General features: G+C 39.0%; 1 protein-coding gene across 18 annotated transcripts in view; it reads right to left on the bottom strand.

The window, feature by feature from the left end:
• The window catches only part of rbfox1 (RNA binding fox-1 homolog 1), a 298,167-nt gene that overhangs the window by 131,020 nt on the left and 153,386 nt on the right, over positions 1–13,761 (bottom strand). Inside the window, exon 1 of one of the 18 annotated variants that reach the window (XR_009270282.1) lies at positions 6,021–6,536. The exons of 16 other annotated variants lie outside the window; for them this stretch is intronic. Coding sequence is in view for 1 of the 2 variants with exons in the window: in XM_058770873.1 (XP_058626856.1) it covers positions 6,021–6,119 (99 nt within the window). In the remaining variant the exon portion in view is untranslated. Of the gene's footprint in view, positions 1–6,020; positions 6,537–13,761 lie in introns of those variants that run through there. One more of the 18 variants, XM_058770873.1, reaches the window with a different exon arrangement.

Genomic DNA, 13,761 nt, shown 5'->3' with positions numbered 1-13,761 from the left:
GACGCTTTCCTGCCTTGCTTCAATCAGTCTATCGCATCTTTTCCTCCTGCTCTCTGTCTTCAGTCTTGCACGCAGGTGTAGATGCTATTGTTTGAGGGAATACTCAAAATGCAGAAGGCGCTACTAAATGTAAAATGAGCAACAACCTTAATACCATCCACATTTGAGCTGACCACAGATAGCAGATTGGGTGGATAATGACATCAATATACGGCGAATACGGAGCTTATGGATATTAATCAGCTAAATCTGAGATCGAGAAGTAGTCTTCCTAGAGTGTCCAGTCACTTTTGTCCATTAATATTCATAAGCCATAGATGTTATGCTATTTTACAATTAAAGTCAATTTTACGTTTGCTCAGGTATTTTTTTTACTTTTTTATACGTATAAATGTTATATTAGATAGTTTTAATTAAATTATCTATCTAATCTATCAAAAATTTACTTCCTCGTTTATTGTTATTACATAATTTTTTTTTACTTGTACATGAATTCAAAACAATCAGCAGTTCTGTGACTGTAGTTTCAGCTGACAGGTTCAACTAAAGTACTTGACATGTAATCTTCATTTAAAAAAAAAAAAAGAGAGAGCAGTGCTTTAATTACCATAGACATTTAGGGGGACAATCCCCAATAATTGGATATGGCCAAATTGAAGGTTGAAAAAGTGTGAGGTAAGATGTAATATTTAACATTTGGCAACTGTTTTTTTTTTAAATGTAAGGAAATATCCAGTCAGTGATGCAAACTATTCAAGTTATTTGTCAAATGTTGCTGTTTTGAATTGAAAATCTCATATTATATCATTTATGTAATTCATGTATTGTAATTTATAATTCAATGTCAAAAACAAGAAACTTTAACATAGCCATTTATGCATATGATTAAGATTCAATGTGCATATTAAAAAATGTATTAAATGTATTACTTTACAAAAGATTAAATTTCTTTCACTAATATCTTCCTTTTTCTTAATTTGCTTTAAATGATTTAATTCCTTTAAATAAAAAGACATAACATTTGTGACAGTACCCGCTTCTCATATAATATGCAGTAATGGTAAACTTTCACACTAATGCATATAATTTATTTATTTATTGGACAACTGATTTTCCCCAAACTGTCAATTTCTATCTCTGGACGAATTTCAGAATCAGTCAACAGGGATGTGGGCTGACCACAGAACAATTTTATGACCAAAGCAAGTGTTATGACATCCTCACAAAAATACTGTATCACACGCAACACCCTTCCAGAAATGAAACAAAACCACCGTCACTATAAAGATGCTTCAACTGAACTGTAAAATGCTCAGAGAACAGAGGGTGCCTTTGCAACGCAGCCACGCTAAAGAAAAAAAAAAAGGGACAGGGAGAGGATTGGTAAATTGTGCAACAGCTGCAAAAGCAAACAGACATTATTATGAATGTGAGAGACTAATCACTCTTCTACACACAAACACACAAACAGGAACACATGTGCCCAGCAAGGCCCGGCAGATGGTCCCCGCCCCCATTTCCATACACGCGTCGCCTCTCTCTCTCTTTCTCTCCCTCTCGTCCCTCAGCAATCTCCCACCTCATTCTTCCTCTGCCTTGCGCTCTATCTCTCTCTCCCAGAGGGCCATGCACCGGTGCACAACACGCACACATGACCTAGGACATTCACTACCCTCTTGTTTGCATTCAAGCAATAACCAACTTCCACTAAGAGCATGCAAACAGAGCAGACAAAAGGATGTGATCATTTAGAGTCATGGCCCATGACAAGCGCAATAGCCCTGGCCTTTACCTGCCTGTCAATGCTTACTGAAGGGTTTGAAAACTCATCAGGATTTGATGACATGACCAATCTCTCATTTCAGCGACTCTCGGAGGGCTGCGAGATGGGAAGTGGATGGAATAAATGAAGCGCTACACAAAAAGCCAAGGATATAGATTTCAATGCCATTCAACAATACAAATTAAACTTTCTGGTTAGCTTTTAATGCAGCTTGATTGAAAAGATCAGAGATCAGCTCTGAAAACAAATCAGACACAAAAAACTACAGCATCTATGGAGGGGGGACATCTATGGATGGGGGGGGTTCTTATTGAAGGTTAAATGTTAAATTCACTGTATTTGTTTGAACATACTCATATCGTTCTCTGCATATTTGCACTTTCAGAAACCTCCCCCAGCACAATGAAAGGACAGGTTCACTCTTAGACCTGAGCTCTTAATCATCTCCCATTTATTTTTGACGCTTAAAATATTTTTGAAAATCAGCAATCAATCACTTTGTGTCATGCTAACCCAGTAAAAAAAACCAAAAACCTGCAATTGATTTCCAACGCTATTTCAAAAATGAAATAATGAAATTAACCATAATTTGATTTGGCGGAATGTCTGAATTTAAATGAAATCTGAACACTACTCTTTTGTTGAGACTGAGGACTGAGAGGAGAAAAATAACATGAATACTGAAGCCAAAAGAGCCATTAAAGAAATAAAGCAGCACTTTTTAAATTGACACAAGCCTTGCTTTTGAATGGGTAGTTGACACATAACAAGACCTTTTTAAAATAAAAACATCACGATTTTAATTTTTTCACAAATTTTTCATGAATATACGAGTGTATATTCTTTCTTTATTTTTATTAGTCATTTTAAAATGCCCTACATTTGACTTTTTTTCATCAGTAATGAATTTTAAAACTACAAACATTCCATGTAGTCTTTCAAAAGAACAAAAGGTTACAAAAGCAGAATAAAAATGTATCATAATAAAATTCATTTAGAAGTATATTTTCATTTTAAAAGGGTCTTTCATTTTAGTACACCATTTATAACATTTATTTATAGTATTTAGCATAGCATTTCACCTCTCTACATAATTACAGTTAAAAAGTGTACAGAAAAAAAAAATTAATTAAGCTGCATAAATATCTAGTATTTACACACACACACACAAGCTCGATAGACTAGCCCAAAAAAAACGACACACAAATACACTGCTACAAAACGTCACCTGGTCTGAATCACGGGTTTTATTTTTATTACTTTGATGCATGAGCCTTTTGAGAAAGAAACAGGGAAAAGCAGAAGTGTCCAGGAGGCGTGATGGTGTATGGGTGCGCTGGGTACTTAAATAAATGAACAGCACTGAGCAGATGTAATGGAAAGGAAAGAGAGAGGAGCAGTTACGCATAGTCAGCACAGATGGGAGCAGCGAAGAGAGAGAGAGGAGTGAGATGGGGGCCGTAAAAGATCTGCTGAAAGAAAGCTAGAGCCATGTGACTTTGGGCTGGATTGATTTTAGCCGTGAAGACCAGGCGACCACACCTCCCACACCGCCCACTCCAGGTCAGGCTGGGGTCCTGCGGCAGGAGGGAGATAGGAGCGGGTGCAGGACGCCCCCGGCTTTAAGGGTCAGGTGAGGTCTATCTGGCAGCTGCTTAAACCTGCCCCGCTACTGACACAAGCACTGTACAAAACGCCCTAGTCCTGAGGGTGAACGCAAACAAATAGCGTTAGTAAAATGTGCTGGGAAAAGCACACATACAGTATACGTATGGATAGCACATGCTATATATGCACTGACTGCTGGGCCTTTTAATAGAAGCAAATAATTAAACGTCTCTGTTCAACATGAAGCTGTCGCTAAGAGATGCTCTGGTTTTATTAAGTAATTACTTGCGCTGATGAAAATAATTCTGCCAGTGGATGCAAACAATCCATAAGTACTCCAGCTTACAGGTCCCGCTGATACACAATAAAACATAAGCTATTCCTAGACAACATTGTTCCGCATGCCACGAACACGTGACCCACATGTAAAGAAAGCAAATCGAGAAAAAAAATAAAGTCGCGTCGTCTCTGCCTAGTCCTGAATGAGACCCCAGCTGTAGTGAGATGTATTCAAAATGTCTTGCATCTCAGCTATAAATAGTCTCAAAGACCCAGATTCCCAGTTCACTCAGCACACGTGAACGCGCACACACACTCACACACGGAAAAACAGAAATGCTTGTGCAGGCACATAAATATTTGAGAAACAGAAAACTGAAAATCAAGTAAACCAATCCCACCAATCCCAGCTAAAAGAAAAGAAAAAGGATTTAGCCAAATACAAACTCAGACTAAAATAAATTGAAACAAAAAATTGCTGATATATAAAAACAAAGCAACTTTTGTGATAACAAGAAAAATGATTAAAATGACTTCACTTCATGCAACCTGGTACTGAAGCATCATACATTTAAAGTAGCATCTGTTCTCCCATAGAAATGAGTGACTGACATACTCTGGCTTGATTAGAGAGATAAAACCTGTCTCTTTGTTAGAAAAAAATATATATTTATCACTCAGATGTATTTGCAATTAAACTGACATGGAATGCAATTTCTATTGGATAAGACAAAGGTTAGAGATGTCACTGAAGGTTAATGGTGGCTCGGTGCGACAGATGAAAGTTAAATGAGATCACTGATCTCAGTCACGTCGAGTCTGGAGAGAGACATGCACTGGCACATAGGATCTGATGACTGATCAATACCATAGATTAACTTTTGATTTGATAAATCCCCTTGAATTGTCATCACTCCAGGAGCCGACTCACTGTTTGGAAAAGGCACCGATGACAATCAAGTGTATCAGATAATCAGGGGATGAAAAGACGCCCAAGGGTGCAGTCTAGCACATTAATGACTCTAAAATTAAAAATCTGTTTGTTTTTTTTAAAGATCCAAGTTCTTCATAAATGAGATTTAAATATAATCTAATAAGCGTAATTATAAAAAAAAAACACATATCAAAAATCGCATTAAACAGACACATGCACACGCAATATGCTGAGCACATGAGGATATCATGTAGCAAAGTCATAAGAGTCAGCAGAATTGTTTATCACACAGTAAAACCACACAAAGTGTTTTACCTCTACAAGAAGTGGAAAATCAGCTCACACTCTTTCAAACAACCTTAGGATGCGTAGTTATATATAGACTACTTTTAAGGCTTATTCAAAACAGATGACATGTCAGATTATTTATTTAAATTGATTGTGTGCAAACTTAAATAGCGACAGATGATTCACAAAAGATGCACGACCAAAACACCAACACACTAGTAGACAAAATCCCTCTCTTACAAAACTGTCCACTTTCATCTGTGTTCCACTTACACTTGGTCACACACCCACACTCACACACACACACACCGTTTGTGGCAAGCCGCTTGAACATTTATTCCTTACTAACTAGTATATATTTTTCAAGTTATTAGCACTTGTTTATTTTATTAGCAGTAAGTAACCCAACAGTGACTAGTAACTTTTCAAGTTTCACAAGATTACAAATTCATTAGATTCTATAAAATAGTGACTTGTATGCATTCCTGGGGCCAGTTGCATAAACATAGCCACTAAATTAAGACTGTGTCTTAAGAACTAGTTTAACCAACTAACAGTAAACCAAGAGATTCAAATTAGACCATTCTACCATTTTGTACCTGAGTTTAAAAAAGTTAATGACCTGTCTTGAAGAAGAAGAAAAATTGTGATAAGAAGTTTATGCAACTGGCCCCAGATTATGAGCCACTAGCACCTGCTTATGAGAAACTATCCTTATTGTTATGGCCAGCATATCTTACCACAACAGTTACAGTTGCTTTTTCACTTGTCTTACATAATGACTAGCCCAAACAGCTACTTTGAAGCTCAATTAAACTTGCTAGTAACAACTGAAATGTAATACTGTCTAAGCAGTGGGCTACCAGTGTGTGGAATATACACTACTTGAATAGTTACTATTGAGATGGTAACTACTAGAAAAGGATGTACTAGAGCCTAATTAAGTAGCAGCTAGCAACTAGCTTAAGAGAATCAGTACAGGCATCTAACGAATTGTTACTAACATTAAAGCCACTATCCTTTAGTAATAACTAAAAAGATATGCATGCTAAAACAGCTTGCCACAAACCGCGTTTCGCATATTCGGCACCGGATTCCGCGGGCTCTGAGAGGAGCTCACTCACTCACCTGCTGTAAGTACATGAAAGTCAAGGCACAGGAGAGCTGAGGACACATGTCCACGTTTGGCAGGGCGACGCACGTTCCGCCCGTCAGGGGATGCTGCATTGTGTTTGCGTCCGCTCGTCCTGTCCTGGCCGCCGAGTTTCACGGGGTTTTAAAGACTGCTTTAAGCAGGATCGGTTGCTGTTATGAAGCCTTGAAGCAGCAGTGTGCGCAAACGCGGCTGAATAACCGGCTACGAGAGAATGTGGATGTTTGAGCGCGAGCGTCCCGGTGCTGAGCGAAAACACAGCGCGCGTCTGTTCTTGTCCGTGATGATTTGAGTAAAGCCCTTGTAAATATGCAAGACACTCTATTCAGTCCGTTTCTGGCGCTTGTAAATAAACTCAATCACGGGCAAGAGATAAGAGAGTTGGTGACTGGACGTAGTGAAGTTGAAGCGGGTGTGATTTTCCAATCGCTGTCAGAGGAGTCCGGGCGCACCGTCTGTTTCATTGAGCAGCATCTGAATCTCCGAGGCGAAGAGATGCGGGGCGGGGGCCAATCCTAAATCACACATTCATTTTTACCGGGGGTGGGGGAATCTCTTCATTTTTTTTTTCTCTTGCGAGAAACTGAATTGTCCTTAAAATGTATTATTATGGCGCCACATAAAGCGCGCGCATGGAACGAACCTCTCAGCACGTAAACAAACTGCCATCACATTTGTGTTCAATTAAAATCATTTCATATCAGCCTGTAATGCTTTGTGCTGTAAGGAAGACCTGCCCAACCTAATACCTTTACTGAATTTATATCACTTATAACACTATTTACTATTCCACTGTTAAAACAAATTAAAATATTTTACTGTGGATAATCACTGAATGAAGCTTCTCTTATAGCACTTTGAGTAAAATATTTATTTTTATTTTGTATAGTGTAAAATAGAATAAGTAAACAGTTTAACCCTTTAATGGATAGCTATATATGGGGGGACTAGACAATATTATTTCTTTGCACTATGTAGCCTATTTCAGTTGGACTTAGTAGGCTACACAATTTTTTTTTTCCTTTTTTAAATCATAATTATTATTATGAGCCCCTAACAGTTGAGTTATCCATAAAGGTTGCATTTAAATTTATCACTGTTTACTGACACAAATCATGTAAATAAAATCTCTGTTAATGAAAGAGATTACAAAAAGTGATTTGTTAAATCTGGGAGAAACCTGTAGTGGTGCTCACCTAACAGTATATAAACAGATGTATAAACATATGTACAAAAGCTAGCATACAAAAAGCAAAATGCATGACAATCTCTGTAAAACTTTAGATGTGTACATACTGTATGTGCTTTAAATTTGCCATGGTAACCATTTGTTCTGTCAAAATGTGATATGTATGTAAATGTTATAAGGACTGTTGTAACTACGGTAATTTGCTATTAGGCCACTGTTATCAAAAACATGTTTGATATGTAAAATATTGAAAAGAAAAAAAAAATCACTGACATCAATGCAGAACTGCAAGTGCACTCCTACTATGAACCATCTGGTTCATGATTTCCAATAAAAAAAAAAGATACTTGGCATACTTCATTTTACAATGAAGTTGATCCAGAAGCCCTCTGAAGCTACTGCATCAAAAATATGCTTGTCTTTGAGGATAAAAAATAAATAAATAAATAAAAAATCACAATCATAATCCCACATTATGATTGATTTTCAATGCATACTCCTGAAACAATACTGGTGAAAACTGTATTTTTGTGCACTGCAGTGGAAATTTATTTATTTATTTTTTTTTTTATTTTGAACTAATGATTTGACAAATGTGCTGATAGCCCTTTTAAAATACCAAGAAATAAAATGACTTTGGATGAGCCATATCAGTAACTATTTTTGAAAAAGGAAGCCTTGCACAAAAACGAAGAAAAACAAGGTTCACTGTGCAAACTGAGACAGTGACATATAAGGGCAACACAAGAGAATATCTGCTTATCTGAATCATAAAAGAACATTTGTGTGCACGCTAGGCCAAATGTGAGGTTCTAAATAATTAATTAAAGCACACAAATGTTTGAATTTATTGTTCATCACGCTTCTTTTAAAAGCACTCTGGCCCTTATCTCCCTTTCAGCAGCAAGGCCTTTATTGTAGATTCATTAACAGCTGTTAAATGTTAAATACAACTGATATTCAACCGACGGGCCAACCAAGGTCTAAGCAGAAAGTGCAAAGATATACAGTAGGGGAAAAAGAATTTGAATTATTCATGTTCTTTCTCTTTAATCTTTTTCCCTCCCTCTTTGCGCCACGTTACAACCTAAGGTGACTCGCAAATCCATAACAAGATTTCATATCCTTGTTACTTTAAAAGAGCAGAGTCATAAAAATCAATGTTTTTCTATGTTGCACGAGGGGCCGTAATTAAAAAGGGCTTCTGAGGAGCCGGCAGACATGTATTATGGAGAGGGCAGCAGACTGCTTTGCTCCATTTTACTCTTTTTCTTCTCCACCCCACTCATAGCCTGAAGGCAAGACTATTTCTTCCCCCTCCCCATCCATAGACGTCTTCTCGGCCTTTCCTCCTGCATTCCTCCATTTTTTTTCCCCTGTCTTGATGCTACAGAGTACAAAATATTAACTGGACCGTCAACCAGTGCATTTTTTTTTTTTTAAGAAATAAAAGAGCATTCGGCCAGCATTTCATCGCAGATAGTAGTGTTTATTTCGCTGTGTGTCACTGTGCCTTTGACATGTGATGAGGCATGGCTGCCCTTTGCAGCGTGTCTGTTGTCTTCGCCTTTACTGAATAAATAAGCAGGGACTGCATATTGAGAGAGAGAAACCTCGTTTATCTCTTTGTTTGTCAGTGATGGCTCTCTCTCAGATTTCTTGTGTACATTGTGTTATTGGTCTGTCTGTGATGGGCAGAAAGAGGGGGGAGAGCGGGTGGAGGGAAGCAACAACGTTTCTAAAGCTTGTGTGCTTTTTCTTTTGCACTGTATGGTACCAGAGAACAGCCTAATGTCAAATTCATTCAAAGAATAGCACGATTCTATTAAAAATGAAATGAGTGAAAGCTCTGATCTTTGCCATGCTGGAAACTGGTGAAGTTTCTGGGTTACTTAGATAACAGTTTACTACATATTTCTACATCAGATCTTTTGGCATCAAAATCAAAACAAAACAAAAACAAGTAATTGGATTCATAATGTCTGCAATAAAATGCAGAAAATGATTGTTTATCCAAAAATAAAAATTCTGTCATTATTTACTTGTGGTTGTTCCAAACCTGTATGCCTTTTTCTTCTAAGGAACATAAAGAAGGCATTGTAAATAACGTTTCAACTGTATATTGCCTAAGCAATGAAATTCAGTGAAATTGCATTAAAAAAAATAAGAAACAATCAAACACTGAAACATTTTCAAAATACTTCGTCATAGAGGTTTAGACTGATATGAGTGTGACTAAATGAAGATAGAATGTTTGATTTGGGTGAACTGTCCCTTTAAGACATATTTCTTAGTGAAACATAATACAGTATTAAGTCATGTAGGGCGGGACTTCACAGTATCCATTGGGGTTTGTTGGAAGTGTGTCAAGTGAGCCATGATATTATTGGCGAATATTATTTTCCCCACCCGCACAGCCTTGGTTACATCAGCAGAGGCGGAGAAAGTTATTACATTTTTGATGAAAGTTATACTTTTCCACCCTTGCATTAACATGCACAGACTAACGTACAATAAGACCAGGAACAATTCGAGATACAGCTTTAGATAGCTTTAAATACAGCTTTAGATAGCTAGTCAATTTTGGACAAGCACCAAAATAACAACAAAAAATATCCCTTTTCCACTTAGATGGACCTGAACATACAGTATTACCTCTGTTAAACGTTTTCCACAATCAGTGCTTTTATATAACCGCACAACAACAATAGAAACCACCCCAGAATAAGGAAGAAACCATTTAAGGTGAGAAGAAAATTTAATCATACCCTGAGCTGGAAAACAGTTCACGGTTATTTCAAGCTTTTACTGTTTAGATTGAATTTCACAGACATTTTATAGCTTCAGTAACTGACAGAAAAGGTGAGCTCGGTGTAATAACTGCTATTGTGTGCCATGGTACACGTCAACACTAATGAGAAGGGCCTGCTACATATGCACCTGAAGGGAAAAAAAAATAAAAATCCTTGTCAGTGGCTAATCCTTAATACTTAGTTTGCTTTGCCGTTGCTCATTTGCAATACACGCTTGACGCTCTGTTGTGGCGTTATCAGTTAGATCTGACAAACACGAATACAAATCCCTCCCCATGAATTGTGTTTCTAAAAGCAGCCTGCTTCCCACCACACCACAACAAATTGACTCTCCTGTTAAAAGGCAACATGGTTGGTTGTTTCCATTATGTTTTTTTAATTATTAATGGCAAGCTCTCAAAGGCGCACCAACAGGAAAACAAAGTCAAAGATGGAGATGTGTTTTGCTAAACAACAATCCGGCACGTACTTGTGACATTTTCGATCAAAACGACAACTAATATCCCCTTGTTGTCCCTTTTAGAGGGCAAAACACGAAAGAAAATCCACACACATATGACAAACAACACATCCCTCAGATGTTTGCGACGAACCACGGCAGCTTTCGTAGGTGCGACGCAACTTTTGGCGTGTTTAGATCCCTCCGAGTGTCTGAGTAAATGAGCTGTGGCAGTGCTTGCCACATTGTCATTTAGGATCAGGTTGGGTGTATTTCAGTAGCAGGGTGTGGAGCTACAGGCCTGGGCTCCATTTCAGCCTGTGCACCCGATGTGAGCATCACCATCGCTGACAGACTAATAAGGAAGGACTGGCTGCCTCCACCCTGTGTCAGGAAGTTGACAGGACTGCAGCAGGTGCTGAACGTGTAGGGAAGATTGATGAAGTCACATGGAGGTGGATTGCAGGGAGCCGGTTTGGTCATTGTTAGTGTTATTTTTCATTACGATCCCAGCTTGCTTAATGTAAATCCTAAGTCAGGATGATGGCTAACATCCTCAGCCACAGCGTGATGGGTTTTGTGCAGAAAAATCAGCCATTATCTAGCCAGGCTGAGCAGGAACCGATGAGCCAGGCGTTCAGACTGTGATGGCTGAGACTCATTGTAAATAGTATTGTTTGTTTCTCCCGGTCGGTGGAGAATGCAGGCAACTTCTCCAATCATTTCCAATAGGAAAATAAAATAAAAAACGCCACAACCGAATAGGCGCGATAGATTTTCTCCATTCTGGGCTGGAAATAGAAGTGCGGGACCACGGCGGGCACGAAGTCTGGCTCGGTCATGGACTGCATAGGAATTCAAACCTTCCGTCTCCTGATATGTGCCGCTTTTCCAAACGCCACAGACGGCCGCATCAGCAACGATCAGCGCCGGGAGGCTAATCAGAGATTCCTTGCCGCTCTTTTACTTTGCACATCGCACAATTTGGAAAAGTCAGTTTACATGACAGTAATTACGGAAACAGATGGGGCTCCGGCAAAAATACGGCGGCGCAGAGACAATGGGCCCAATGCATGGGGGACTTTCGGGGGCAATGAGGAGTGCAGGCAGATTGCATGGCAGCTGAGACTGCCTTTCATTAGCACTTGAGTGTGCGTCTGGAAGCAACAGAAATGCGAGTCGTTTGTTACCCCGCTGCTGTCTGCGCTAGGGGCCTGCAAATTGATTACTGGGTGGGACGAGGCAAGCGATCCTTAGCACCTCCACACAGCTGGTTACCTAGAGGAGAAGCTGCAGCGACGCTAGCTGTCCACCCCCAGCTTTGGCTTGACAGCAGCTGCTGATCTGTGCTCATTTCAATGCATTAAGACTTTGCTGTCTTTTTAATTGGCAACAAAAACAATCCCATCTCACCGTTAATCACCTCTGTGGAAACGTGCGGGGGGAAGAAAAAGAAGAGAGAATCGGTGCCATTTCTTCTTTTTCTATTTTCTCCCTTTTTTCTCTTTTCCAGTGTTCCCATATATAAAAACCATGGAAACTGAATATCCTTTAAATAGAAGACAAACGTTCAGAAAAGATGGAGGCCAGCGGTAGAGTGCTAATTAGATGTTTGTGGGTGCTAAAATCATAACAAGTAATGCTGAAGTGTTTTTCTACCAATTAGTTCTTCGGTTCATAATCGAAACCCCAAAAGGTTCAGAGCAGATATATACGGGCTATAAAAAAAACAACGCACTAAAAGGATGTTTGTACAAACAGGGACAGGGGAAGGGTTGTGGACAGGGCCGGGGCGAGGGCGTGCGCTCTTTATGCCCAGACGGCGATTCGGAGCGACATCTTAGAGAGCTGGGGCAAACGGCGTGGATGACTTCCCCGTGCTTTCACCAGGCACTGCCATTAGAGTGCTTTAGCTTCCATTAACGTGTCACTTTCCTTTGCTGCAGAGCCCATGAGGAGGGGGCGATTCGTTCTGACAGGACCAGGGGCTGTCACATGCAGTAACGGTTCAGCACCGACCAACAGGAAAAGCCTCAGAGCTGACGGATCCGCGATCCATCAGAGCTGACATGCAGGCCTCCTCCACCACAGATCCAACTGAGGCGCGTGGACAGGAGTCCATTAATTAACCGCTTAATATGTGGAGCTCTGAAAGTCCTGCACCGCTGAGCATGGCGCTGTCTTGATTCGAGCGAGTTAAAAGAAAAAGAAAAAAAAAAAATGAAAAGATACAGCGCGTAAAGAAAGATTCACTCCAGTAATGAAAAACCTTACCAACGCTGACATAAATGACTTAAAAGGGATTCAGTCTGCTTATGTGTTACATTCACATGGACATTCTATAATTAGTGGATTGTGTGATTCTATAAGAGCTGTTTCAAATGCAAGAAAATGAACTGACAAAAATATTAACTAACACAAGCATGTTTTGATTTTGTCAACGATAACAAAGAATGTGGCGGAAAGCGTGCATCATAATGCTAATTAAAAGATTTTCAATTAAAACATTGTTAACGAAAACATGTAGAGAAAAATAAGATGAACAATGAACCAACACTGAACACTAGTTTTGAAGAATTGCTTTAAATATTCCAGGAACTGACTCATTTGAGCTGGATGTGTTAAAGCTAAACAATGAATGATCATTGGTAAACTGAAAAAGTGCTTTACTAGTGGGACGAGATTAATCGGATATACACAATATGCATAATGTTACATACTGCATATCAGCATAAAATGGCGCAAACACACAAATAACCTTGAAATGTGTGAATTTGTATATCACTTATAATAACTAGAGTATATAGATTTGCAGAGCTATAATAGTGTGCTTGATATGCTGTGTTATTTCAATGTCTCACATTTACCAGCTAAAATTAGATATCATTTATTGTTAGTAAAACCAATGAATGTAAAAAATATTACAGATGAAGTGAAATAATATTTTCAGGAAAAAAAAAAAAAAAATTCTAGGAGCGTTAAACTGTGAGCCACATTTGAAGTAAATGGGTTTCACTGACGTCTCCATCTACTGTATAATACAACAGCGGGTCCAAGTACATCAATATTGAGAAAGTCTTGCGAAGGGCTGCTGCGTTGAAGTCATTAGCATATCATTAATTAGCTTCCCACTTCCTTATGAAGATTGCAAAAGAGCAAAGGCCCTCCGGAGGGACTCGCCTTCATTTAAGTGGCAGCGTGAGGTAGGGAACAATCGGAGGAGTACTCGTCTCCCGAGACCACTCCCTGTAATCATCAGCTGCTGCTCTGAGACA

This window comes from Onychostoma macrolepis, chromosome 03 (assembly GCF_012432095.1).
Source record: "Onychostoma macrolepis isolate SWU-2019 chromosome 03, ASM1243209v1, whole genome shotgun sequence".
Taxonomy (NCBI): domain Eukaryota; kingdom Metazoa; phylum Chordata; class Actinopteri; order Cypriniformes; family Cyprinidae; genus Onychostoma; species Onychostoma macrolepis.
Note: the sequence above shows the minus strand (reverse complement) of the source record. Positions and strands in the feature narration are given on the sequence as shown.